Source organism: Mesoplodon densirostris, chromosome 20 (assembly GCF_025265405.1).
Source record: "Mesoplodon densirostris isolate mMesDen1 chromosome 20, mMesDen1 primary haplotype, whole genome shotgun sequence".
Classification (NCBI taxonomy): Eukaryota; Metazoa; Chordata; class Mammalia; order Artiodactyla; family Ziphiidae; genus Mesoplodon; species Mesoplodon densirostris.
In genome coordinates this window covers 9,325,699-9,353,439 of record NC_082680.1, presented here as the reverse complement: position 1 = coordinate 9,353,439, position 27,741 = coordinate 9,325,699, and the positions used below count along the sequence as shown (strand labels likewise).

The following is a 27,741-nucleotide window of genomic DNA, read 5'->3' as shown; positions in this document are numbered from 1 at the left end:
AACAAAAAGATACTTATTTAGTGCTGAAAGGTAGGTTGTAGCAGGGGATACATGGTAGTGGATGAGGTAAGATTATGTGTGTGTATGAAGCTTGCAAACATTTTGTCAGGTGGAGGGAGCTTGAGAGGTGACTGGAGGCTGCAGAGAGGTGGTCTGTGAAGAGAGAAGACAAGAGAGGGAACGAGCTGGTAAGAGAGGTGTAGGGCTTGCATGTCAGGCAGAAACCAGAAGCATCAACATCATCAACTCCTAACACTGGTGTCTTCTCATTACAGATCCAGTGAATTTATCCAGGAAAACAAGAAAATCCTTCATCAACAACTTCTTCCATGAAATAATTAAAAACAAACAAGATTTGCAAAATTTTGGGACAAGAACAAGAAGGTACCAGGCCTTAGAGAGCTTACTGTCCAACACAGAAATCAGATATAACAAATAACAACAGATTGTGATGAGTATCCAAGCAACAGAAATACATAAAATATGACTCAACATGGACATAATCATAACAAATGCATATTTCTGTTCTCTGTTGTTCTGGGCCCCTATTCTTTATTAGTTTTTCTACTTTTTCTTAATTATTTCTGTTCTGTTGTAGTCACTTCTTTTTATATTGAAGGTTAATAATAGTAGGACATGCACAGAATATTTTTTTAACAGGAACATCTGTAAAGTTTTATAAGGATGGCTCCTTTCACCAAACAGAATGAGCCTCAAGTTATCTGATAAATACTAATGTTTGTCTGGCACAACTACTGAATCTGTTCAGATGATCCATGTCCTTTACACATTTTAGTTTTAAGCAAAAATGTTTTCATGTTGACATAAATACCGCGACTCTGATTGTAAATGTAAGCTGTTAATACTCTTCTCCTAAAATGTATTTTTCATCATGATTTCTACCTGGTGATGAAGGTAGTAAATTGTAAATAGTAGCTTAGTCTAGTAATATTACTATTTTATGGGTAAAATGTGTTGGAGAGTATAATTTCTCAATATAATTTTTAACCCACTACGTTAATAGGCATAAAGTGAAAAAAATGAGATAATTTCACTAATATAGTTAGGAACATAAATCTGGAGCATCTTCTGACCTACAACCTTAATTCATTAATTAAATCACCTAGGACTTCCCTGGTGGCACAGTGGTTAGGAATCCGCCTGCCAATGCAGAGGACCCAGGTTCGAGCCCTGGTCCAGGAAGATTCCACATGTCACGGAGCAACTAAGCCCGTGTGCCACAACTACTGAGCCTGTGCTCTAGAGCCCGCGAGCCACAAGTACTGAAGCCCGCACGCCTAGAGCCCGTGCTCCGCAACAAGAGAAGCCTCCGCAACAAGAGACGCCACTGCAACAAGAGAAGCCCGCGCACCGAAACAAAGAGTAGACCCCGCTTGCCGCAACTAGAGAAAGCCATGCGCAGCAACGAAGACCCAATGAAGCCATAAATAAATAATAAAATAAATTTATATTAAAAAAATTATAAATAAATAAATCACCTAGTTGACATGCATGTATAAAGTGCCTACTGTGTGTCATGCATTCTACTAGGTGCTGAAGATAAAAAGTTAATTAATCTCAGTCCTGCCCCACCAGGAGCTCACAATCTGTACAAAACAACAGTTAATATCATACATCTTAAAGGGACACCCAGTCATTAATTGAACACACGCTTGTTAAGCACTTACTATGTGCTACGTCTCACATGACACTGCACTGTGGTTGCATGTGCAGGCACAGCCTGGCCCTCAGGGCTCAGAGCTCCATCGGCAGCGATACTCTCACACCAACAAGTGCTTAAGGAGAACGGAATGGACAAACATCGACGTTTCAGGTGCGGAACTGCTCACGGAGCTGGAGTTTCCCGTGCTTCCTGAGGTTTCTGTGAAAGCAGGATGCCAGTACAGGGCAGCCCATTCACAGGCAGCCACCCACATAACATATGGCTGCTTCTAAATGAGCCACCTGTACTCTCCAAGGGACACCGGGTGACCACAAACAATATGTCACGCTCAAAGGTGGACACTTCTTTCAGTTTTACTGACAAAAACGAACAGATATGCATATACAGACATCCATTTACATAAAGGGACACCCTGAAGTACAATGAAATGAGTTCGGCCAACTGTACATCACATTTAATTACAAAGAATGTAATTCAATTATTGTCGGAACATATTGCAAGACAGAGTGGTAGTTTTTCATTTTTCTTTTTTGCAGCAGAATTTAAAAAGTAACTTCTCTTTAAAGGTCTGTGTTCTTTGTTTGTTTTTGTCCAGGGATAATATGTCTAAAAAATAAAACTCAACATGTTTTTATTCTAAACTTTGAAAATCACAAATTGCTTAAAGTACCTTAACTATTTTAAGCATTTGATTAACTATTGTTGATTCTTTAAATTTTAGTTTATAGTCCTGAGGATCTTCAGGGCCAAATGCAAAGTTAAGAAGAACTGAAGGGCCTCCCTGGTGGCGCAGTGGTTGAGAGTCCGCCTGCCGATGCAGGGGATACGGGTTCGTGCCCCGGTCTGGGAGGATCCCATATGCCGCGGAGCGGCTGGGCCCGTGAGCCATGGCCGCTGAGCCTGCGCATCCGGAGCCTGTGCTCCGCAACGGGAGAGGCCACAACAGTGAGAGGCCCGCGTACGGCAAAAAAAAAAAAAAAAGAAGAAGAACTGAAATCCTTTACAATATATAATTATATAATTTGATATAACCTGAGAGCAAAACAGGGTAGAAATTAAAACCAGATTGAATATAGGTTTTGATAGCTTATGAAATTAAATATCAATATAAGTAGAGCCAATAACTAGAACAAGGTGGGAAATGAGAAACTTCTACGTGTATCTATCATAAATACCATAATTGAAACATATTGTAATATATTTGCATATTTTTAACAATAAAACGCTTTCAATGATGATTTTTTTAAAAGAAACTTGAGCATTCCTGTCAAATTGATTTATATTATTATTTTACCCATAGAAGAACTTTCAGATTTTTCTCCATCTCGCTTAGGAAAAACTAAATCCATTAAATGAAACAGTGGGAAAACTGGAGGAGGAAAATTAGGAACACATCAATAAGTTATTTTTAAAAGTCGTTTACTAGTAGTATAACATATAATTTTAATGTCCAGTGTCTCAAACTCTATGTTATCTATGTTTGCATTTATTTGTTTTTATATGGCAATATCCAGATGGACATCATACCTTTTTTTACTTTAATAGAGAAATACAAGCTGATGCTCATTTACTATTTTCGCCCATGGATCTCAGCGTCTACTATTTGCTTAGGAACCAAATGAACAGACTGGGCCCTGACTTCCGATGTGTGTCTCCATGAAGGTGGACGTGAACCTGAAGGGGAGGGAAGCAGCACGTACAGAACACCTGCTCTGCGCCACTTGGTGTGTCAGGCACTTGCATCTACGCTCTCTCTCTTAATCCTGGAAATAATCTTAGAAAATCACAAGATCCTAAGCAAGACAGACTGGAGAGTTTGTCACAGCCCAAATAAATGGTGGCAGCACAGAGAAAGTCAAGCACACACGTCAAGCAGTTGAATAAGCACAGAATCAAGATGACGATTCCCGCTACAGAGGGTGTTCCCTCTGCCGCTTTTGAAGCGGTCCCTCCCTCTCCCGCTACTCCGTCTCCGTTTCGGGAGGAACTCGCCCCAGCACCGGATGTGCCCACCCCAGGGTCCTCCAGCCGTTCTCAGTGAGACAGGAACGGGGGAACTAAGACACTTCCTGACAAACTATAGAAGACGAGGTACCTAGTCTCTTCTCATCCGCTAAGGAGGGGTCACTTGATTTAGCCGAAAAAGGAATGAAAATCATTTTGAAATGTCCCATGGGGGGCTCCATTTTTCTTCATTCATAAAATAAGTGTTACATTTTATTTTCCGCAGAAAACTTTCCACACTGGATCAAGAAACATGTCAAGTTTACCCACACCAAATGAACCTCACGCTAATCCCCAAGAGATTATACTGGAGGCAGCACTTGACAAGAGTCCTGATTCCCCAAGGACGGTTCTTTCCTCTCTTTAGTTTGTGTTTCTACTCATGGCACAAAAAAAAAGTCTGGGAGGAAGGCAAAGTCACCCCTACTGGCTGATGTCTAAGGACCCCAAGGGGAAGAAGGTGAGTGAGTGATGAATGAAAGGATCCCCACTGGAGAGAGGCTGAGAACATCGTAATCAGATGGCCAGGGGCCCGGGGCGTGAGGACCAGTTGGAGAGGATGGAGGATCAGGGGAAATACTTGCAAAATACCGTCCTAGACTCAGTCCATCCTCAGATCACGTCCCTTAGCCTGTCCTTTTCAGTTTCCAAGTGCTCACTATACAGAGTGATGCTTCTTTCTTTCTGCCCCCATATTGTGGAGATTTTTATAAGAAAAAGTAAAAGATTTATGAAAACACTTTGAGCCCTTCATAAGTACACTCTATAAATATAAAGGATTACCAATAATACTTGGATTTATTGCTGCTGTTATTATTCACACTGTTACTTTTATTATTCTACAACAAATACAATGTAATTGTCAAACCACATGCCAGAATGTTCTACCTCAAGCAATGCGGTGAGGACATCAATTCCTAATATGTGACAGCCACAACAAGACAACTGCTGGCCCATCACAGCAGAAGGAGGTAAGAATGCTGTTCCTCGTTTTCTACAGCTCATTCTTTCAAGGACTGTCTGTGTGAGTGACTGCCGTCCATCAGCCTAACTGTGACTTGTCATTGACAGCCCGTGCATTCACCCAGCTCTCTCCTGGGACACTAGTAACACGAGCTACCTGAATTAGCTCCGGGGCAGCCCCGAGCCCGGCTGAGACAGAACGGGCTCCCTGGGACTTCGCCACAGGGGCTGTGAAGCTTCACCTGCGCTAAGCATCACAGAGAGTTCAGGAGCAAAGCCCAGACACATAAGAAAGCCAAGTGTGCAGCCAGATGATTCTGTGAGCCCCACAAAGCCCATGGATGCACTGTCTTCCCAATCGGCATCACTTTCTTACCTCCTCACTCTTCTCAAAGATGCTCACACTCCCCACTCCTGGAGATAATCTCTGACTCCATCTTTCCACTGCTCCCAAACCACTCACACATGTCTTGCAAAAAACCTCCCTCCTGACCCTCACCTGCTGGTGCCCATCTTCCTCACCTCCTGCTGAGGGTCGACCTGGCCTTCTAAAAGACTTCCTGACAGGATCGCCTACAGGACCCAGGAAATACCCATCTAGTTACGATCTTGTCACGTCCTGTCACCCACCACTGCCTCAGCATGCAGGCTGACTGCCCAACTGTGCCCAAGTACTGCTCATCCTCCAAACCATGCTCATCCTCGAGGGTCAAGTTCAGAGCCTTCCTGCTGGGGCTTCTAGCTATTCCTTCTGAGCGCTCTTCATCCTCCCTGCACTTGCTATGAATCCTACCACAGAATTTCTGATGACTGGTGTGCTGCAAGTTTTTTAGTCTTCAATGTTTTCTGGTGCATATAGTTCATTTTTCCATCTAAAAACTCACCTCCTTGAAGACAGGGATAGATTAGTGAATTCTGTTTACTGCATCACCTAAGTAAGCACACAAGTTAAAATAGAAGCAGTGAATATATTTATTTACTATGATCCATTGATGCTTATTTTAATTCTAATTTGTTAGTAAGTGACTTTGATTCAAATAAACCATTAGGCTTCTAATGATTTCCAAGTGTTATGAAAATACAAAATTCACTGCTTGTCCACATATAAAAAAATCGGTGAACTGGCTTTCAAAATCATGAATATAAATGCATGCCTTTCGAACTTTAATACTTTTCTGATTTTTACAAAATTTGGGAGGATTTTAAAATAGCTTTCGATAAAAAATATGCAGTTAGGAAAATTTCAGAATGTATTCAGCATTACTGAACAAACTTAGAATGGAGGGTAGACAGACACATTTCTCCATAAACGTTTTTTCCAAAGAGGGAATCCCATCAGTTCTCATTATACATCATTACCCTCTCTTAGGAAATGCTAGAATTTCCAGCTAAGTCCCGAACTATTTTTATTACTGATCGCAAGAGCACTGAAACCTCCCTCATCTGTTCAAACTCAACCCTCAGAGCCATCCTCATGCCTTTCTTCATCTCATTTACAATCCACTTCATCACTGAGTCCTGGAAACTGAGGGTTTTAAAAAACATCTGTCATTTATATTTTTACCTTTACCACCTTGTTCTTACAGTCATTACATCAGAATTAGATCACACAATGTCCAATAAGTAAATTCTAACTTCACTTGCATCTACAATCAGTGCTATATATTGTAGCAAGATTAAAACCCTAACACCAAATATCAAGTGATGTCAAAGTCCCATTATCCATAAATAAAGTCCGCCTCTCTCCTACTATGAAATCCCCCCTTCCCCATTGCTCCGGCTCATTAAACAACAGCCACCGGGTCCAGGAATGTTGGCGTGGCTCTCTGGTCCTCTTACACTTCATGCTGGAGCCCTCAGTTACCCAATTGTTAAGGGCGTTGAAGGGTAAACGTTCTTAAAATCATCACAAGAAAACTTTCACACCCCTTTCAACAGTTAAAATATCCTTTGATTTTTTTCATAGAATTTCAGAACTGAGTGTCCAAGAACAACTACTTATTTACAAAAGACAAATATGGTCTGTGGTATGACAAATCCAACAGCTGGCTGGTGACAGAGTTGGGACTCGTGCTCCTGGTCTCCAGAGACTCAGGAAAGTGTTATGTTTCACCTCACATCTCACTATCGGGTTAAAATACTTGACAGTGCATGCACATTCCTGGAGTTTGTTACTGAATGGTGTTAAGTGTATCACTCTCAAGTCTTCGCAAATGTGAAGCTGAATATTCCAGATGACTTAATATGTTTTCATATCCCCCAGGCTAACTGCCTAGTGTTGGAATTCGACAGACATAATTATTTCATAACAGTATTTTCTGGAATGTTTACTTAGTAAAAAACAAAAACAACAACAAAATGACCTCTCATTTGATGATGCTGTGGAAATCTGAATAGCATTCAAATGTCCTTATGTCAAAATTCATGAAGTTGAGAAAATAATAATTTTGAATCTGAATAGATTTCATGCGTGTTTTCCTTTTAAAGAGTCATTAAGAATGCTATAATGCATGTAAGAAAAATCAAAATCAGACATAAAGTGACCCATGATCCATTACCCAGCACTTCCCTTCTGACAAGACATCAAAGTCTCTCTGAGATTCCTATCTTCCCATGAATGACTCTTTGCAAAAACAATGTATATATGACTTTGACTAATACAATAATTATTGCTTTTTATTTCCCCTAAAGAAGAATGGAAAAAATTCTGTCATCACTCTTCCCATAAAATGTTAAGATTTTATAGCATTTGGTGATATCATCTGTCAGCCTTCATTTTATTTCACACTCAAGTCATATGCTTTTAGTTTAATCCTTGTAATTAAATCATTTATGTCACTCTTCTCTGAGTCCTTTTGTCTTTCTCAAAGGATTGGTGACCAACAATATATTTAATTCTGAAAGAGGAAAATAGATAGCAGTGTGTATCAACTGTTAAACTGTCACAAAATATAAAGAATTATGAATTACAAAATAAAAAAAAACAGCCCACAAAACTAAACTTCATAGAAAATGATGAAAAGCTATGTAGAAGCAGTTCCTAGACCCACCAGCATGCAGGGGCTTTCACAGGGCTTGGAGGACCATGACGTGGGTCACCAGGGTGACCTGCGATACCAATTAGGCAACTCTCACATTGACACAGAAGCAAAGCATCTCATGGTTTCACTGGAATTTTTTAAAAACACTGTAAACACTTATATTTTAGTCTTTGTGATATTATACATGCTAAGAAGGGAGCAAGATGATAAAATATCCAGTTAGAAGGCAAGCAACCCAGCCTGTATGCCCATCTATACCTCGAATTTACTTTTGACACCAAGTAAGTCGATTAAGCATCACCTGTGTCACTTTCCTTTGTTAAATAATCATAATAATATTTTGCCTTTTCCTCCCTGTGAAAAATGGATGCAGATTCATGTCCTGTGTTTACGGCAGCCTCCCCGTGGGGTAGCCACAGGTAGGAGGGGTTTCAGCCTCCAGGTAAAGCAATGACTCAACCCTAAGCCTCACTTCTTAAAAATGCTATCAAGTTTGGCCTCAAGTATTTTCTTAATGATGTTTTACAAGAATTAAACATTTATTTGGATGTTTATCTAAAAATATACCCATAAAAATAAAACTTTCTAAGGCAAACCATGAATTGTATGCTTGTATTGGGAACTGGGAACTGGTTTTTTATTCGCCATTCCCTGAGATGCTTTCCTCTTTGTAAAATGTCCACCTTGTTTTACAGTAAATACAGAGTTCTTTGTAGGGACTAACAGACTGCCTCTCTCTCTATTGGACTGCCTTTTCCACTGTGATATTTCCACTGAAAGCCATTCTATTTTGAAAACTGTATTATATACAACATGATTCTATAGGCTTTCTTTTCTTGTAAAAGCAGAGTAAAAATGCGATTTTCAGAATTCCTACAAGAAGGTGTAAGCTTATAAAAAAATGTATGGAGATGGCTTGATATTTTGATAGGGGAGCTTTCCAATAATGCAATCACATAAGCATATATGGTCATATGCCAGTCACATCACTGACTTTAAACCGTTTTCTCTCTTTATTATACCATCCTTTTCATAGCACAATAAATTCTGAGTATACAGTTTAATTTTCACTTAATATATACACCTTTTAAAAATAAGGTTTGAAGCCTATTAAAAATTGTCTTTTTTTTCTTCACAGGTGAGAGTTGCTATGTAGTACTTGATTCATGGGAGAAGTGTTCCAGTGATAACCCCCAAACTAAAATAAATCTAACCTAGGTATAATAAAGTTAGAAGTACACAACTCATTTTTTTCTGGGAATAGACTTATTCACAAAATAACTGCCTATTATTTTATAACACTTTTATAAAATTACCTACTAGTTAACTGTGGAAAAACAAATAATGCTAATCACATTTTCCCAGCAGTTTTATCTGCTGAATTTAAGAACAATTTCTTGCTCCATAAACCTTTATTTACAAATTACACATTAATACTCTAGTATCACACAAGCAGACACCAGAGCAGCAAGATATGTTTGCCACAATTTTCATCTTCATTGAAGTGAAATAAAAATCTGTTGTGTGGACTCACGTGCAAGCCGGTTGTTTTCTGGACCCTATTCCATACTTTCCCCTGATTTGCAGCACGACTATAAATAAGTTTTAAAACTACTCATTGAACCAAACATTGTTTTGATATGACTTTCTAGAACATAAAGACTGAAAATGTGATAAATGCTATTCTTGGAATAACATGGTAGATTTTATTAGGTAAATAGCAATGCCTGCACATATTACAACCACGACTTTCTGAGAAATTTGTGTATGTCTTTGCTATTTATAAACCTGGATTCAAGAACTTGCTTTTATAACTGCCACTTAGCTTGTACAGAATTTCCAAAATCTAGTTGTCAAAAAAAAAAGCAGTTATGAAATGAACATATCATTGTGCACTTAAATCTCCTTCATAGTCGGGGAGGTAAAGGTATCAGAAGAATCTCTATCAGAAATAGGCAGATCTCACCACACACACAAAAAAGTAATTATGTGAGGCGATGGTGGCATTAAACAAACCTTACGGTAATCATTTCACAATTTATACATGCAGCAGATCAACACGCTGCTCACCTAAAACTTATTATGTGCCATTTATATTTCAGTAAAGCTGGGGAAAAAAACCCCAAAGAAATATGGTGACTCCTGATGTAACTGGGTGGGGATGGGCAGGAGGAGGGACACCCCCAAAATTACATCCACCCACTCAGGATGTCAACCAAGCCCGTAGATAACTAGCTCTTGTTATCAAGCCATGATTTCAAGGTCTTCAAATTTCAGCTTCTGACTTAACTCTATTCTTTACCATCAGCAGCTCTGTTTTCCCGTAATTGATGGCTCACCCTGCCCGTGTATACTTCATGCTTGCAATATTTGTGACTTGTTTTGAAGCGCGAAGGTGACAGTGCTTAGTATTTCATTATTGGCCTTGAGGATATATTCCTACCCAGAGTCGTTCACTCATTTATAATGGCGTGTTTAATGCTGGTGTCATTTTAACTCTATCAGCATGTTAATAAAATCGCAATGACAGCTGCATAACTGTGGCTCTGAGCTCTTACTTCCGCTTCCCAGAATACGCTGTGGGTAGTTCCGAATCAGTCAGGGCCACATCACCCACCTCCGCCCCTTATCAGCTGGAGAAAACAGTGTGAACGGGGGGCGGGGATCCCTGAGGCTGGAAATGAGGGGCCATCTTGGGAAATGGACACATTCTCTTCTCCGAGATTCCAGTTGTAAGGGACTTGGAGGTTTCTCTAGTCTAGGGTGCTTATCTTAGATAATTCAGGGTTGGGTGCAGGGTGACCATTTCAAGAGACTGAAGAATGGAAATTAACCAGCCATGAGAGATTTGGCTGCAGGGAAAGCGAAGTCCTAGTTTTCCTGTCCCCAAACAGAACACCATCATCTGCAAATTATGCAGCCCAGGCGCTGGGCAGGTCTCTGGACTCCAGGCTGTGTGCTTTGCTGTTCGCAGAGCTGCCTAGTGCAGCTGCGGAGGGCGTGCCCTGAGACCCTGACTTTCCAGGATAAGCACTTTCCCTCCTTTGTAAACAATAATACGCACAAAGGGGCCGTATGGACCAGTGGCGGCTCTGCCCTTCAGGTCTGCATGCTCACCTCCAGCCTCTTAGTAGTTCTTTGAAATGTTCTTCCTCGTCTATCCCCTCAAGCTTCTTTTTCTTCAGCGTTTTAGAGATGTCCCTGACCGTGGGTTCCCCACTCTACAGTCTATATTATAAAAGTCTGAAACAGAAAAATGAGGCTTGCAACAGCCAGGGGGGTTAAGTCACCCCAGGAAAGCTAGCAGGCTGCCTCTTGAAGGATGACTTTGTAGGATCAGACACGTGGTTCTGTACCCAAAAGAGATTCATCTCATGGGGGACTCTAGTGACTTAAGCACAACGCCAGAATTCCAATTCCCTAATTGAAAACAATAAATGGAGTCAGTCCATGCACTGGAATCCCTATGTCAACACAAATAAGTCACTGTCTTCCTACTGGGAGAGCCACACTGACACCCCAGTCACACTGAGAATATTGCCTGATAACCACAGAATCAGAGCAAGGGACTTCAGTTAAATAAAGCCAATGGGCCTGAAGGGAGGGCAGCCTAATTAATCCACTTCCACCACAGCACTGGTTTACCAGGGGTATAAGACTCCAGCATCTACTTGCTTAGTCTTCTGTGCCAAATACATCTTGAGGGGTTACCAAAGAACTTCCATTTTTAAGGTCCATCTGTCTGTTCTTCTGTGACTACTGACTACCCCACACCACCCTCCCAAGGCATCCCTCCTTTTTCTTCTTGTTTTTAAAAGACATATAGTATTTCAATCTGACCACTCCATTTATAAGTAAAAATAAGTCCATATTTCTGCTCCGTCCCATTATGTGTGTTATTGTAAAAGTCAGCAAGTAGCTTTTCTCCTTTACTCTCAGGTCACTCGTGGGTGGCAAGAGCACAGACAGAGCTGTTTGGGGCTGTTATCATCCTCTTCTTTCAATCCCACACTTGCAGTAATTTCATTCCTCCAATATTATTAATGGCTCTGCCTTAATGTTGACCAATACCCCGATCAGCTTTCAGTGGCTTCCATAATCAGGTTCCCGCAGCTCCTTTGTCTTCCTTTTTCTCCTCATCATCCATCTTCCACTCTATTCAGACTTTCATATTCATTATCTCATGAGTTCCAAGATCATATTCTACTCTCCGCATCTTTACTCAAATCTGCCTCCTTCCATGCAAATCTAGGTCAACTCAATTATCATTTGTTAAGTGACTATGGAGGTGATACAAAAGTGATCAAGTTAAGATTCCTCCTCTTGAAAACCTCACCCCTTCTGTTGGTAAAAACAAAAGATTAGAGACAAAATGCATGGGGTAGGGAGCGTGGGAGAGGCAGGTGATTCTGCTCTAGAAATCTGGAGCAGAACAGCCTTTATACAGAACCTGGCATTTAACTGCAATCTTAAGGGATGAGTCAGAGGGCATCTAGCAGGAAGGAAAGAAAATTCTGGAGGCCTCTAGGGTGATTCCAGCTTTCAATGATCTCTCATTGCTCTGGAAAATTATATTTGCCATCATCACAAATAAATAAATATATATAATATGTGTCATATATATTTCTAACTCTTGGGGTACTAGGATCACATACCATCATCGAGGAGCTACAGTTTCTTTGGAGAAAAAGAGCAAACTCATATAAAAATGAAATGTATTAGGGGTCAAATACAGCAATACATTAAGGGTCAAAATCAAAAGATTTTCATCTTTGCATCAACGTAGTGCATCAGGAGATGGATACATTACGGTCACACATATCAGTTTGGGCCCTGAACTGATTTCTATGGCACCCCCTGCTGACCCATCCCATAGTTGAGAACATGAAGCTGCAGCCACATTTCCACGGACCAGTGTTTCACAAGTGCTGCACGTGTAAGTCATTTATCTGTGAACGGGAACCATGGCTTCTGCCTTCTCTGTTTCAATATAGTGCTAAACATTCAGTACACAAATAATACACGGTACAGTCATTGATCAATCAGCAAACAGACACACCAAGGTGGCCCAGAGAAGGTGGTCTAAAATACAGTTCTTTTACGACACCCCCAAACAGCAAGAATATTTGTTCAAGTGTGACTGATGTTTTGCTTGCTCCTCTCTACTTAAATCAGTAAGAGTCACAACCAGAAAGTCCTGTGGGAAACTGTTTCTGAAGAGTGACTATTCTGGGAACATCCCTGTGGAACTCTAAAGGGGTCAATATATTTTTTAAAGAATTCTGAATTCAAAAGGTAATTTTTTTTAAAATTTCCAGAACTACTTTTCTGTAAAAATATTTGCTGAATTATTTAGAAGACATAGCAATCCACTGTCAATATGATTTTTCCTGATATTTAAGAGCTTTACAATCACTGGGATACCAAAAAAAAAAAAAAAAGAAAGAAAGAAAGGCTTATGCTAAATAAGGTGAAACTCTTATTGGCCTGAGACAGTTCTGCAGAATCTTAGTGCTCCATGGAATACAGCTTGAATAACAATGAGCCAATCTAAGCTTTTAATATTTTAGATCAGACATCTGTGCGAGGTACAGAGGGGAATAAAAAATGAACACCCATTGTCCCTGATCTAAAGAGCTTATGGGTTATGCTTCCACTTGACATAATTGTAGGCTCAGAAGACTATCATCTGTTATGAAAATGGACAAATCTGTAATAAAAAGCAGTGTTTTCCAATGGAGGTAAACTTTTCCTATTGTATGTTGCTCTAACGTACTACTCAGAAATCAGCAGTTGCTTAATAAATGTTTACTAATATATTTATTCCTACTTGTCCCAAAGATGCCTGGCTTTTCTTCCTTGCCAATGTCTTTACATATATAAATATCAGTCAATAAATATGGAACTCATCAAAGTGGGATCATCTAAAATATTTGAAAATAAGGTCATCAACAGTTCCGGCCCTTGTTTAGAAGACCTGGATTGGCTCCCAGCTATAACACCCCATAGGTAAAAGCCTCAGCAAACCACTTACAGATTTGGAGACTGAGTTTCTAACTTATGAAGAAGAGTAAAAGGAGCTATTTACTGAGACCCAGAATTGCCAAGATGGTGAAATTAGAAGGTATTGGGTAGTATGCTCTAAATATTAAAGGATATACAAATATGATTTGTACTCATTTGAAAAACTTCAAGATGTTTATTAAGCTATATATTTACTCTGTTGACTTTTTCTAATCCACTTGTGTGTAGATTAATTACAGATTTGAAACATTTAAATATGAATGTTTCCTTCAGTAATGCAATTAACGAGCAAGAGGCAATTACAAAAGTCTTCTGAAAATAGTTGAAAGTGCCTTCAAATAGTCTTAAGTTTTAATAATTGGCTGAAAACATTTTACAGCCATTCATTATTTCCAAACCATCTTTTAGAGATGAAGATTTGATTCAGGTATTCAACCACATTGTGGGAGCTTGGGATTTCTTAAACTTAATTACCGAGTGTTTAAACCTAAGAATTTAATGTGAAGTCAATAATAGTTTGATTATAGCCATCAGCACCATCAGTGCTATATTACAAATATCTTTTCCCATCTGGCAGTGTGTTCCAGCTCCAGGACAATCCTGGAAATAAGACTTGCACCTGGGTAGCATCTGTGTTATTGTAGGTGGAGGAAAGAGGAAAAACAGGCAGAAAAGATAGTTACTCCCATCAAACTGATTATACTAAGAGCTAAATAAATGGAAACCGTCACCAACATTTCTTTCTTCTACTTTTAGAAAGTCTGTGCTGCTATGTTATAAAAATAAAATCCATACAATTGGAAAGTGCTCATAAACAGATCCACAGCTTCAAGGTTTCTCAAAGTTACTCAGAGAAACAGGAGAAGCAGCAAAGGTCCTCACAGTCTGGAGGGTGCCATGGAGAAATAGTGACAACCGTCACATGCTGTCTAGTAGGGGCTGAGAATAGCACATGGAAGCACTTCTTTTTTTTTTTTAACATCTTTATTGGAGTATAATTGCTTTACAGTGTTGTGTTAGTTTCTGCTGTATAACAAAGTGAGTCAGCTCTACGTATACATATATCCCCATATCCCCTCCCTCTTGCGTCTCCCTCCCACCCTCCCTATCCCACCCCTCTAGGTGGTCACAAAGCACCGAGATGATCTCCCTGTGCTATGCAGCTGCTTCCCACTAGCTATCTGTTTTCCATTTAGTAGTGTATATATGTCCATGCCATTCTCTCACTTTGTCCAAGCTTACCCTTACCCCTCCCCGTGTCCACAAGTCCATTCTCTATGCCTGTGTCTTTATTCCTGTCCTGCCCCTAGGTTCTTCAGACCACTTTTTTTTTTTTTTTAGATTCCATATATATGTGTTAGCATATGGTATTTGTTTTTCTCTTTCTGACTTACTTCACTCTGTATGACAGACTCTAGGTCCATCCACCTCACTACAAATAACTCAATTTTGTTTCTTTTTATGGCTGAGTAATATTCCATTGTATATATGTGAAGGCAACTCTTCTTGACGAGGGAAGGTAGGCATGATACACAGAGGAAGTTACAACCTCTAATTTCAATCCCATCACATGTTTTTAGGGTATGTGGACTTTCTTCACTGCCATTTGGAAAATAAAGGGGATGTAAGAATTCTGGAAACAGTTCTGTAACCCCCATCTCACTGATAAATAAATAAAGTGACTATAAATTCCAGCAGGCTTGAATTTGCTTCTGGATATCTTTTGCACAACCATGAAAGGATAGGAATGAGTGCTCATAAATCAAGAATTACTCTCCTTGGAAATCGTCAGAGGGAAAACAGGATGCGGTAACGAGGGTTGAAAAAGTACTGCAATGTAACGTAGAAGTCTAACATGATACCTTTCCTATGAAGTAGCTGTGAGCTTAGCAACCTCCACACTTGGGCAGCCCTGAGGATGAGGTCATGAAGATGCACAAAGGAGAGAGGACAACTCTCGGGCAAGGTTTTAGCTCTTTGCTTACAAGCCATTGGAGGAAGCACGATTTGTCAGATAGGCCAAAGCAACAAGGGAGGGGGACCCAGGTGTGCATCAAAGGAAACTCAGAAAGGCACCCAGAGCTTTCACATTATCTTCCTTCTCATGTGCCCATGTTCCTCTAAGGCTGTAAGACCAGTATAAAAACTGGGAGGTGTGTGTTGACACATCCGAGTAATAAATCAAAAATTGATGAACATTTGATGGAAAACCCGCAGTAGAAGAAAAAAGAGATCATGGCGGTTTACATTTTATCTGTAATCAAAGCAAACTGGTTTGACAAGAACTCTCTGAAACTTTTTTGAGTATGAAATTCTGAAAAGTAGAATTCTAGTAAACAAAAGTTGTAATTATAAATTTATTTTGTAATATAACTGCTAGTAATTTATTTGCACATGATATAATTAGTATGCTTTCAATTCATGGAGCCTTTTAAATGGTTATTTTCATGAAAGTGAAATGGGGGTTTTCTCATCCTGTCCATGGGACTATAATTCTATTTTTGTCAAAAGGATTATAATTCTTCAACTGTAATTTCACCTACCAAGGGGGATTTGAGGCAATTAATCCTCCTTTAAGGCACTTGGGTTAGCTTTATGTCTGGGATAGTTATTATATTTTTCAGGCCTTCATTTGCTTATCTATCAAATAAAGGAATCAGTCTTGATAATCACTAATAGACTTTCATGCTCAAAAATCTGAAATTTTTAATTTCTTATGTCATGGTATTTGGTATCACAAAGATTTTTAATCATCAGGTTGGTGAAGGATTGGACTGTCTTGTATATTTTAAGCATTTTAGCTAATTTATTACTTAATTTTAATTAATAACCTATACCAAATAACTATATTTTTTACTTTATTTTTCTGGAACTAAAAATGTTGAAAATGACAATTATCACATGTCCAACTTCTCTTTGTGAAAGAACAATTCCTTCTCCTCCTTTGTTTTACCCTCCTGTCTTCTTTATATTCATCTTTTTTTTAAAAAAAGGCATTTTCCATATTGATTTATATTAATTATATTAATGTGGGGGCACTAAGAACACGGCTTAAAACTGTGAGCTACAGACCGAATCCTGGTTCCACTGACTCAGACACCTGGTGTCCTGGACACACACTCCAATTACTTGTGTTTAGTTTTCTCAGGAGGAAATGAGTTGTGATAAGAAAGCACTTACAACATAGAGTATATATACACACACACACCTATATGTGTGCATGTGTGTATCTATATGTATAAATTATTATATTTTACACATACATAATCTATATTACATAATGTATGGAATCGCATATGTGTATGTATAGATAGATAGATATAATAGAAAAGTACTGATGTGTTGCAGGCATTCAAAGACTATTACTATTAATTATATTATTCATTTTAAATCTTTCATATATTGTCTACGAATTTTTGTCAATGTGCATTAAATCACACACACAATAATTTTAACCCTAATATCTCTTTAAGTCAAGCATTTTGTGTGTGTGTGTGTGGTACGCGGGCCTCTCACTGTTGTGGTCTCTCCCGTTGTGGAGCACAGGCTCTGGACGCGCAGGCTGAGCGGCCATGGTTCACGGGCCTAGCCGCTCCGCGGCATGTGGGATCCTCCCGGACCGGGGCACGAACCCGCGTCCCCTGCATCGGCAGGCGGACTCTCAACCACTGCGTCATCAGGGAAGCCCAACCCTAATGTCCCTTAAATGTCATAATATTTTCTTTTCAGGTACAGTCATGTTATGAAAATACTAATACCTCTAAATAAATATGTTTCAAACTCTTACTTCTGATAATGTGTCTAAATTTACTGCCCACTCAACAGTGCAAAGAATTAAACAGCAATCCAAAACACAGGAAGGTGGCCAGGAAAAAAAATCGATATTTAAAATGTATCATATCAGCAAAGTAACAGATGTATCCTGAGAAAATAAAAGTAAAATGAAACGATTAAGTCGTATGGCACTTACTAGTATAGGTGAGCTGAAAACCCTGGCCAGTGTCAGACCCGTTGGAGTTGAACTCCAGCCACAGGTGGTTGGAGGTGCTGTTCAGGATGAGCCCCGTCAGCTCATTTTTACTGAAGGCCCCCAGCAGACGTGATGAACTATCTCTTCCATCGTAGACCTGAGGAGAATTCACAGCACGAGTCCCCTTATCACTTAATTCTGTTTGTATGTTAGCAATTCTAACAAGAAATCCAAATGTTCAAAGATACGATTTTATACAGTACTTTAAAAAGTGACACAGTTTACAGAAAGCTGAGTGGATGGAAGACACACCGGCAAACAACCTTTTTTCTTTAAGTTTTATCTTTACCGTTAACATTAAAGACAAAAGATTCCATTTGTGCCCAGATCATTTTATCTGCATCAAGCTGAACATTCTCTCTGTGTTTATTTAAAATGAAATCATCATGTATTTGCATTTCCAGTTTGCATGGTCCACCATTTTTCCTTCCCTCACAATCCACTTACAAAGGTTGGAAGGATGTGTCATAGTTCAGTGTGAATGTCTCCTCCTCCATCCAAATGTGTTACAAGTCGAGGTGCTGAAACCTTGTCACATTTTGTAGCCCCTGAGCCTGCGGTGACTTTAATTTTGAATTTGTTGTAGCAAAGGAATCCTGTTATGTCCGATATCAGAGAGAGAGGTCATCTTGCTCTGAAGCATTTTGGGACTGACTCCATTTTCCCAGGTGGTTGTACAGTCTGGGTGGATACCCCGAACATTTGGAAGGCAAGTGGACCGGGCCTGGTTCTGAGCAGACATCACGGGTAAGGGACACGAAGTGATGACTTCCCAGGTCCACACTGGGAGTGCAGGGTTGCCAGTCACATTACCCCAGTGGAGACTGCGTCAGACAGTTTTAAGGCGTGGGCACTGGGGGGCGTCCCACAGTACACGTTCTTAATGCCAGAACAAACAGCGTTCACGTTCTAGAGAATTTAGTTTTGAGCCCCTCACACTCCCTCTAAGTGGTCAAGACTATAATGCTTCGTGGGAAAGGTTCATCCATTTGCCTCTTGAAACCACTGCAATGGTTCATGGCAAGGAACTGCTGGTATGGATAAGGGCTTTTTAGAAGAAAGAATGAAAATGTATCACATCATACTGGAGAACATCCAGTTCTTTTCGATAAAAAAATACCTTATCTAAATAAAGTATATCAAAGTCCCTGGTAGCTTCCCCCATATCTGCCTACTTCTCTCACTTCTTTTCCTTCTCACACAGATTAATTCTTACTTTTCTTCTCCTGCTCTTCTCTAATGCATATGTAAACCATGAATGCTGCCTGACAGACACAAATTCACATACTCCTAAATGGAGAAAACACACTTAGAAGAATTAATTTTATGGATTATTTGATTTCATTTTAATTAAATATGCATATGCTCGAGTAGGAAAATCAAATACCCTATAACTTCTCATGGAAGCTAGCAACAAGCTAGTGTAGGAAAAATCATTGTTTGGCTTAACATAGATTCATTTGATAGTGAGGTTTCTGGCACCCAGATTTTTATAAAGAGTTTTAAAATCCAGAGCATGCTGGCTCAAAAATAAAGTGTCCAGGCCTCTCCAGCAAGGTCTTAGGTTACTCCACATGTCATGTAATTCTCTGTGATTCATAGAAATCCATGGAGATGAGGGGGCATTAAAGGAAATAAACACACACTTAGGCTCGGTCCTCAAAGCTCTGAAGCATCTTCCACTGTCACCTCCACTGGTCTTAGCTTGTCTGAGTGCTGCTCTGAGATTTAATAGCTTACATGGACAGCGTCTAGCTCCAGGATCCTTATAGCTAGACCACTAAAAATGAACCATTGCCACACTGAATTATTAAGCATCTCTGGAAGAGTAATTCTGTCTTATTTATCTGCATCACCAGCAGTTAGCACTGGGCTTGACAGTAGAAATCTCTGAACGAAAAAGTAACTGACTAGTGGGGATATTATGTTGTCAGCTCTCGCAAGGTGAAAATCTGGATTCATGCTTCTCATGTATCACAAATGACAGCCCAGATAGTATTGGAAGGCAAAAGACTTGATGTTTACTTCCAATTAAATTAGTAACAAGCGATTTTAATTCAGCACAAAACCTCCTAGTTGTATATCCTCATCTACAAGCAGCTGGGATCAAAATGTCCCTTTCAGTCATTAGGAAAAGGTTCCTTGGGTCATATGTTAATACAAGGCTATAACTATTTGCACTACAGACCCTCCTTGGAGCCTAGCACATAATAAATGCCATATGCTCCGAGTGGAATAGCCAAGGGAGCAGATAAGCACAGATTAGAAAACATCACAAGGAATCCTGGAATGACAACGCTGAAAGGACTAGGGAGATCATCCCCACTTTTACAGGAGCTACACCCGAGGGCTCTGTTTCCAGAACTAACCTCGCTTTCCATTACGTATCCCTATCATGACACTCTCCTTAGAGCTGTATTTCTCTTACACATGAAACAAGCAAGCATCACGTTTATGCGGGGGAGGCTGTGTACATAAACTCTGGTCTTTGTTAATGGATCACACTACGTGTGTGGGGCGATGTAAGCAGCGTTTATGCTCAAAATTCAAGGTAGTCCCACTTGAAATGTTTTTAACTTTTTGATATTTATTAGCATATTCAATAAAAGGTATGTCTGCACAGCATCTAGGTTTTTCAGATGACTGACAGTTTCTCTGCAATTAAAGGTGGTAAGCAAGATGTTTTTTTGACTTTTTGTTATAATCAACAAGTTTAAACAGCATGCAATCACAAATGAAAATGATTTGCTTTCCATTCCAGTAATATGTATCAGTGTATATTTAATCCAGTGTCTCTAATCACTCGGCTGCACCAAAGTATGGTTAATTGTCCCTTAAAAGTTTGCCTTAAAGGCTTACTGACATCTAAATTTGAGGTTATCAAAGAATTCAGAAAACAGTTCTTTGATGCAAATTTAACTTTTTTCAGATCAGTGAGGATGTACTAGTTTCATACCTGAAAATCACTTCTTAATTACAGCGACTCATACTGCCAGCATGAGCTTTCGAAAGACTATTACAATGAAAGAACAACTAGAATAAAACCTCTCTCCTAAATTATGACCTTGAAGCATAGTCAAAGGTGGACTTGGAGGAAGTGATGAGCACTTGAGTCTGGAAGCTTCTGTTGACCTGTGCACATAACGGAACCTACCAGCGACCCCACTTTATCCACTGAGCAAACAGAGGACACACCTGGAGGGCACTAGGTTTCCCCTCTTAGCAGGCTCTTTGCATAGCTTCTTAATGCTCACAGCTTCAAGTGAGTCAAATCTACTGCGTCTGAGATGGAGCATTGTGTGTGTCCATGTAGATGTACATATGACTGAAAAACCCTAGAACTTTAGAAATGGGATGAGATGTGTCCCTCTCTTGCCATAAACAAGCCATGTGGCCTGGACAAGTCGCTTACTTCCCAGTGGAATGAGCAGGTGGGTGGGCTGGATGACGGCCAGTGTTGGTCTTTGTTGCTCAAAGCCACTCTCTTTCAAGGTCCTGAGGCTCGGGCTACAAGTGCCAACTACTCAGCCCCTAGAGCCAGGGAGGTCCCCAGGTTCCTGAAATAGTCACAGGAGAGGTGGAAACTATTTCAGAAGTCTTAGAAGTTTGGGGGCATTTGCAGTTGGAGCTCAAGGCAAGGCCTGGGTGCCCCTTGAACCCGTCCCCCTGCCTGCTTCCCTGGAGTCCATCTGGAACGTGAGTGGTGTGCTCCACCTGGAGCAATTCCCTGAGGCTCTGATGCTTTGAGTCATCTACTGCACTGACCCTTCAGGCTGGTCCCACGCCTAGCACACCTCGGAGTCCTATGAACACAGCTCAGACTGGCTGAGTGAGATTCTGCCTCATCCTAGCTTGGCTTCTCCACATCAACCCTGCTTTGTGGTCCAGCAACAGTGGCAGGGCTTGAGTTTACCCTCACATCAAAATCCTTCTAGCTCTGAAGGATGCTCTGTCATGATCACATTTACAAATCAAGAGTGACTGTAGAAAGGGTTGGTCTGGGGATCCTGCAAGTTTATTTTACAATTATTAGTATGTGCTAGGAACAATGCTAGAAATATGTATCTATATTATTCAACCCTCAGAACATTACAAAAAGGTAGGTACCATTGCATGTTTTTACATATAAGAAAAATAAGGCTTAAAAATGTTAAATAATATCCCTAAAATATACAACTAATAAATTTTAGATCCAGGATTATAGACTTAGGTATTTCAAAGTCCACATACACATGATACTATAGGCCACCTTCTCAAACCAGCTGGATAAACAAATTGGGAAAATATGTGTATATATAAAGATACGTTAATATATGTATATATCTACGTATATAGATGGATCAACATTATATTTATTCCTTGAGAAGGAAAGATGGAGTCCTATTAAAACAGATTATTTTTACCTTTAGAATATCTCCTTCAAACAGCTGGAAGCTTCGTGCTCTGAGATGGATCCCCTTGCCAGCTTCTGTTTCAATTTTATAGATACACTCATGGTTATTATCATAATTTGATGGGAAATTTGGAGACAGTAATGTTCCTTCATTTCCTCTGACACTTGCTCCACATTCAGCTAAAATAAATAGGACATTAAAAAAAGAAAGAGGATTCAAAAGTGGAATTACTGATTTTAATAAATAAAAACTTTTAAATCATGACAGCCCTCTTTTCTCTCAATGTATACCTGCTAGCACCATATTATTTTTATAGATTAGTGACTTCCTTCTACTGTTGTATCCACTGGACAGGAAAGATACCCCCATTCATCCCATTTTCAAGATTTTCTTATTTCTCTTAATAGAATGCACCTTACTCCTAACTTACACAGAATTCTAGAATAAAACTGGTATGCCCGAGCACTCCAGCTGCATCACTGGCAGTCACCTCTGCGCCCCATCTCTGCTTCATGAAGCATCCCCGCCATTCCAATGTGCTGACTCAACAGTTATGTCCATGCAGTTTTCCCACGTTGGTATTCTCTGGCCTCAACCTGGATGCATTTAAAGGGGATTCTAACCCCTCAGTGGACCAAACCACTGAGTCCCCTGCTACTGACTCACAGCACTGAGCCCATCTGCCTGTCTTGGGACGGAAGCCCTTTCAGCGGCAGAAAATACGTTCTTCTCCCCTTGACGAAAGGAGAGGGCAATTCACCTCTACATCCAAATTTGCATAAAGAACTTTAATCAGAGTAAAAATGAAAATAAATATAGCTTTCCACTTTCTGCCAACTTGGAAAAAGTCACCTAAACTCTTAGCACCTGTTTCCTCACCTATGAAAGTGAGAGAGTTAGGCTAACTCCTAAAATTCTATTCGTCCAAAACAATCATAAAATAATAAAATTGCTCTGTGTATGTGTGTGTTTGCATATGTATGATGTGTGTGCATCTGTGTATGCATGTGCGTGTGCATCTGTGTATGTCTGTGTGTGACAAGAGTGCTCCATGTGATTCTGCATGAAATAACTTATTGGCCACACTATGTGAAAAGCACAGTGATTTTTAAAATTTCGACAAAGTACATCTGAGTGTGAAGAATAATGATCAACTTGGAAACTGACAATCAGTAAAATGCCTACATGTAATGGGGGTGAGAGAAAGGGGGACAGGGTTCAGTCTAAGGGGGCTGCTTGAGGCATCACACAACTTTGGCAGATGTCCTGTGCATGCCCGTTTTCATAATTCCAAGTCTCTGACATAACCATCTTCTCTGACAATCACTGAAATCAGCTGCACCACGAGCCTTCCCTGGCCTGATTGACGGAAGGAATAAGCTGGAGATTCAGGATTAGCTCATGATGACTTGTGCCCTTGAATCTCATGAGGTCCCCACGCAGAAGGGTCGGGGAGAAAATCAGGGAGAGAAACAGGAGAACTTGGCTCACCTGCCCCTGATCTTTCCCCATAAGGACCTGAAGGAAGGTTTCAGGGGAAACAGTGTTGAGAAAGAAGCACAGGGAAGTGGTGACCCCAAAACATGGCAATGGGATTTTATAATAACTTTAAAATTATAGCTATAGTTACTATTATTATATATTCATATATTTGTGTAATTTTAATACTTTTTAAGAAACATTTTTATGGTGAGAAAGGCAAGTGGTGTGTCTCTCAGGCTGTGTTTGGACTTTCATTTTTGCTCAGGCTGGGACATGGATGTCCTTTCATGTCAAGAATCTGGTGATTCTCAGCAATTCTGAGACTGACGTTGTATGGCTTCATCTCTTAAATTCAATAAGCATTTTGGGCAAGTAATCTCCTTGAGAAATGGTAATCATTCATGGGCTTTGTTGCATATTCTTTTACCATTTTTCTTTCCTGAAGAAATGGTGATTTTAACATAAAAGCCAAAATAAATGAAAAGAACACTGGAACAGCAAAGCAGAAGGTCCCCCTTTGGCTGCTCTGTGGATCAAACAGCAAGGGGTTCAAACTCGTTAAAGATATTGGACGTAAAGAGAATAAAAGAAGAAACTCATAGAATTCTGATAACCAGAATATGCAAACTATCACAAGCACTAGGAATTTTTATTTAGAATTGAATTGGACAGTGATCAATAAAGGAAATCATTCAAAAATCAAATTTACGTCCTTTTATCTATTACTTTGTAAGTCTGAAAAAACATCTCTTGCAATGGAAGACGTAATAAATACTGATAGAGTGGCAACTAGACCATTTTTAGTCTAAGGGATGCTTTGGAAGGGATACTTTTTATGGCTACTGTAACTGGTTGTGTGGGTTTCGGTTCACTGCATATATGACTGCATGAGGTCCATCGTGCACTCTGTTCACTGGACATCCACTGTGAAGTGTGGGCAGCCTTGCGTCAAACATCCTTTGAGGTGGGCAGGAGGTAAAAGGGATGATGAGGGCCCTGGGCCCCCCTCTGGCCATCAGGAGATGAGTGGTCTTCTTTCTTGACTGAATGAGGTCAAGAGGCTGGAGGGAGGGTTGAAGGACACCCAGGGTAATTAGCTCAACACAGTGCTGAGTCCACACACCTTGAACCCAAAATGTGGCATGAGAGCTTTGCCACTCTGGGGTAACTGTGAAAACTGCCTGCAAGAAGTCCGTGTGTGTCTCCAGGGGGCTGTCCCATGAGGAAGGCAAAGCCAAGGAGACCCACTCTGATGGGCTCCAGCCCTGAGACCCTGGGAAGGACGTGCTTTCCCCTCCCTGGGGCAGGGGAGCCTACATCTCTCTCTCTGTTGTCTGGAGGCTCTGCTCCTACGTCCGGCAGGTGTGTTCTCTTGTTCTTCTTATGGCTGGAATTCCTTTCTTTGGGTCTTCACACCACTTTGTTTCTATTCCCTTCTTCTCCTTGACAGATTTGCCACACAGAGAATTTTCCAGGCTCAGGAGTGTCCTTTTTTAAATGTAGACTCAGTCTATCACAATAAGGCTGATGTGTAAATGGTATATGTCACACACTTTTCTAAGTTCTTCAGTTACATTAAATCATTTAACCCTCACAATAACCTTATGTGATGAGGTAATAAACCCCGTTTCACAGATAAGGAAACTGAAGCACAGACTAGCTCAAAAGTCATTTTTCCCAAGGTCACACCACTAGTACAGACTCATTATTGATTTGATATAACCTCTAAGTGCTTAGCTTAGGAAAAGAATTGTGGACTTTTAAAAAACTCCTAATTAATGATGGATATAATTTATAGTTAAAAGTTCATAATGTTATTCAAAATTATTGGTAACGAAACTAGCAGAGCAAAATTTTGTTGTAGAAGAGAGTATACTTTTAAGGATTTTATCCAGATAGGATAAAAGTTAAGTTACCAATTAACTGAGGTTATATTTGTTTTCACATAAGCATTTAGGACATAACCATTTATTTCTCATAATGCAACAAAAAGGCAGGACTAGAAAGAAGGCTTTAGCATTTGGGTAGCCAGGGAGAAAAAATTTATCAAATCTAAAGATGTAATTTTACATGTCTTTTTGTGAAGATTTGGATTCTGGGATTTTTTTCTAAAGCAGATATTTAATAAGTGGTGCTGATTAAGTGCAAGTCTACACAACATCGAAGTAATGAGTGTGGGAGATTAACTGGCCGGTCGTAACCAGTAATTCTTGGCAGAGGAGCAAGGCCGTTGCTGTAACTGGTAGAAAGACGCGGAAGAGGGCCAGCTGCCTTGCCAGCACGTCTCCACTCACTTTATACTCGCCTCTTGAACACAAAACCTCCACTAGCGTCAGGGCAACTAGTTCTCATAACCTGAGATGCAAGTAAAGTTCCTAAGTGAATAAGCAATAACAATTAATTTACTCATGATACATCTGTGAGTGAACCTAAACATATATGGCACATGCACTTAAAAGTGGAAGGTCAGAATTCATTATTCTAGAGTGTACAGTACAGGACTTAAAAGATAGTATTTATTCAAATTTTTCTCCAAGAATATGAAATTGCTTGTAGAGTATACAAACTTGGTACATAAATTTAAAAAGCCTATTTTACTATAGTGTTTTATTTAATATAGCCATATAATATGCATTATTACTGTTTGATTTATATCTGTATCACTTTATATTCTTCAAAGATTTTCATGTAGATCATCATGTAATTCCTTTTATTTTTTAAAATTGTTACTTTCCTCAGTTTTAGGCAATTATTTGTGTTTGACGCTATTCCGATGAACACGGGTGGCTGTTGCTGGAGTTGTTTTCTGATTTTATGTGAATCCCAATGAGAAAATATGACCTTTTACAGGCTGAACATGATCAGCCATTTGGTCTTGAGGGTCTTGGTTCACTCTGACTCAGTTCCATAGCAGGCTGGCAACATCAAAGGTCTGGTGAAAAATGCTGGTCGGGGACCTGGAGCTATGGCACATGGTGAAGTCTCAGGTGTGAGACACGTGGGTGTTCGGGTGGCCATACAGACGTGACAAAGCAGGGGAACATTTGGGAGGACTCAGGGGATCTGGCTGTAAAGAGAGACTGAACCAGACGGCAGTGGGTGTATGGGTGTCACTGAACCAGGGTCCCTGGAGAGTTTGGAGCACAGAGGTGTCCTGATAAGCATCTGTTTGGAAAAGAGGAGATGCACTAAAAGAAAACAGTGAATCCTAAACACTCTAAAGGAAAACGCAAAGAGTGTTGTAGTGTGAAAATGGACATGTCAACAAATTCTAGAATTCCCAGTCCAGAGGAACACACTGGAAGATCAAATAAGTAATTGTAGAGCCTATAAAATGTACTAACACTTTGGCCAGCTGGGTACAGCCATCTGTTTTTCTTTTGGTCTATTTGTCACTTGCACAGAGTGCATTTTTATAACTATTATATCATTGAATAAATATAACAATTCCATGAGGTCAGTATCAACACTAAATCCATTTTACAGATGAGGAAACTGAGACAGTGTTAGGTTAATAATTAACTTGCTCAAGATCACATGGAGGGGGGCGTTGGTGGAGCTGTGATCTGAACTCCAGATGGTCTGGTAATAACCACATTATGTTTGTCAAAATACAATAGTGATAATTAATTACATTTATAGATGTTAAATAATCCACGAGGAACACGTATGGATGCATGACTCCAAAAGAGTAGGAGCATGAGGCTGTTGTGGGAAACATACCTTCTGAACGTCTTAATTCAATGTCTCACAAAATGTCCTGCCATGGAACAGGAACGCCTGCATTGGGATCCTGTTTCTGAGGCAGGCCAATGACTTAAATTTATTTCGAATTAAATCAATTAGCGCACAAAGACGAATGCAACACATTTCCAAATGCAAGAATTGAAACGTGTCAAGAAGACTGAGGAAGGTGCACTAAAGCCTGAGACACTGTCCCACAGGAGATATCTAAGTGAAATACAACAAATGGTAAAAAGCAGGTGCTCAGAAAATTACAAAATGTAAATCATCAGAATTTCAGAAATTCTTTGAACTTGATTTCAGACATCCACTGCAAATCTCCATTCCTAGAGCAATTAAATGGATCAATTTTCAGTTCTTCCCGTAATCCATTTA

General features: G+C 39.9%; 1 protein-coding gene across 1 annotated transcript in view; it reads right to left on the bottom strand.

Moving 5' to 3' along the window:
- Positions 1-27,741, bottom strand: part of CSMD1 (CUB and Sushi multiple domains 1) — a 1,461,432-nt gene that overhangs the window by 265,250 nt on the left and 1,168,441 nt on the right. The window contains exons 24-25 of the mRNA XM_060085850.1: positions 22,150-22,319; positions 17,687-17,843 (exon numbers count right to left, since the gene is read on the bottom strand). Of these exons, the coding sequence (XP_059941833.1) occupies positions 17,687-17,843; positions 22,150-22,319 (327 nt within the window). The remainder of the gene's footprint in view (positions 1-17,686; positions 17,844-22,149; positions 22,320-27,741) is intronic.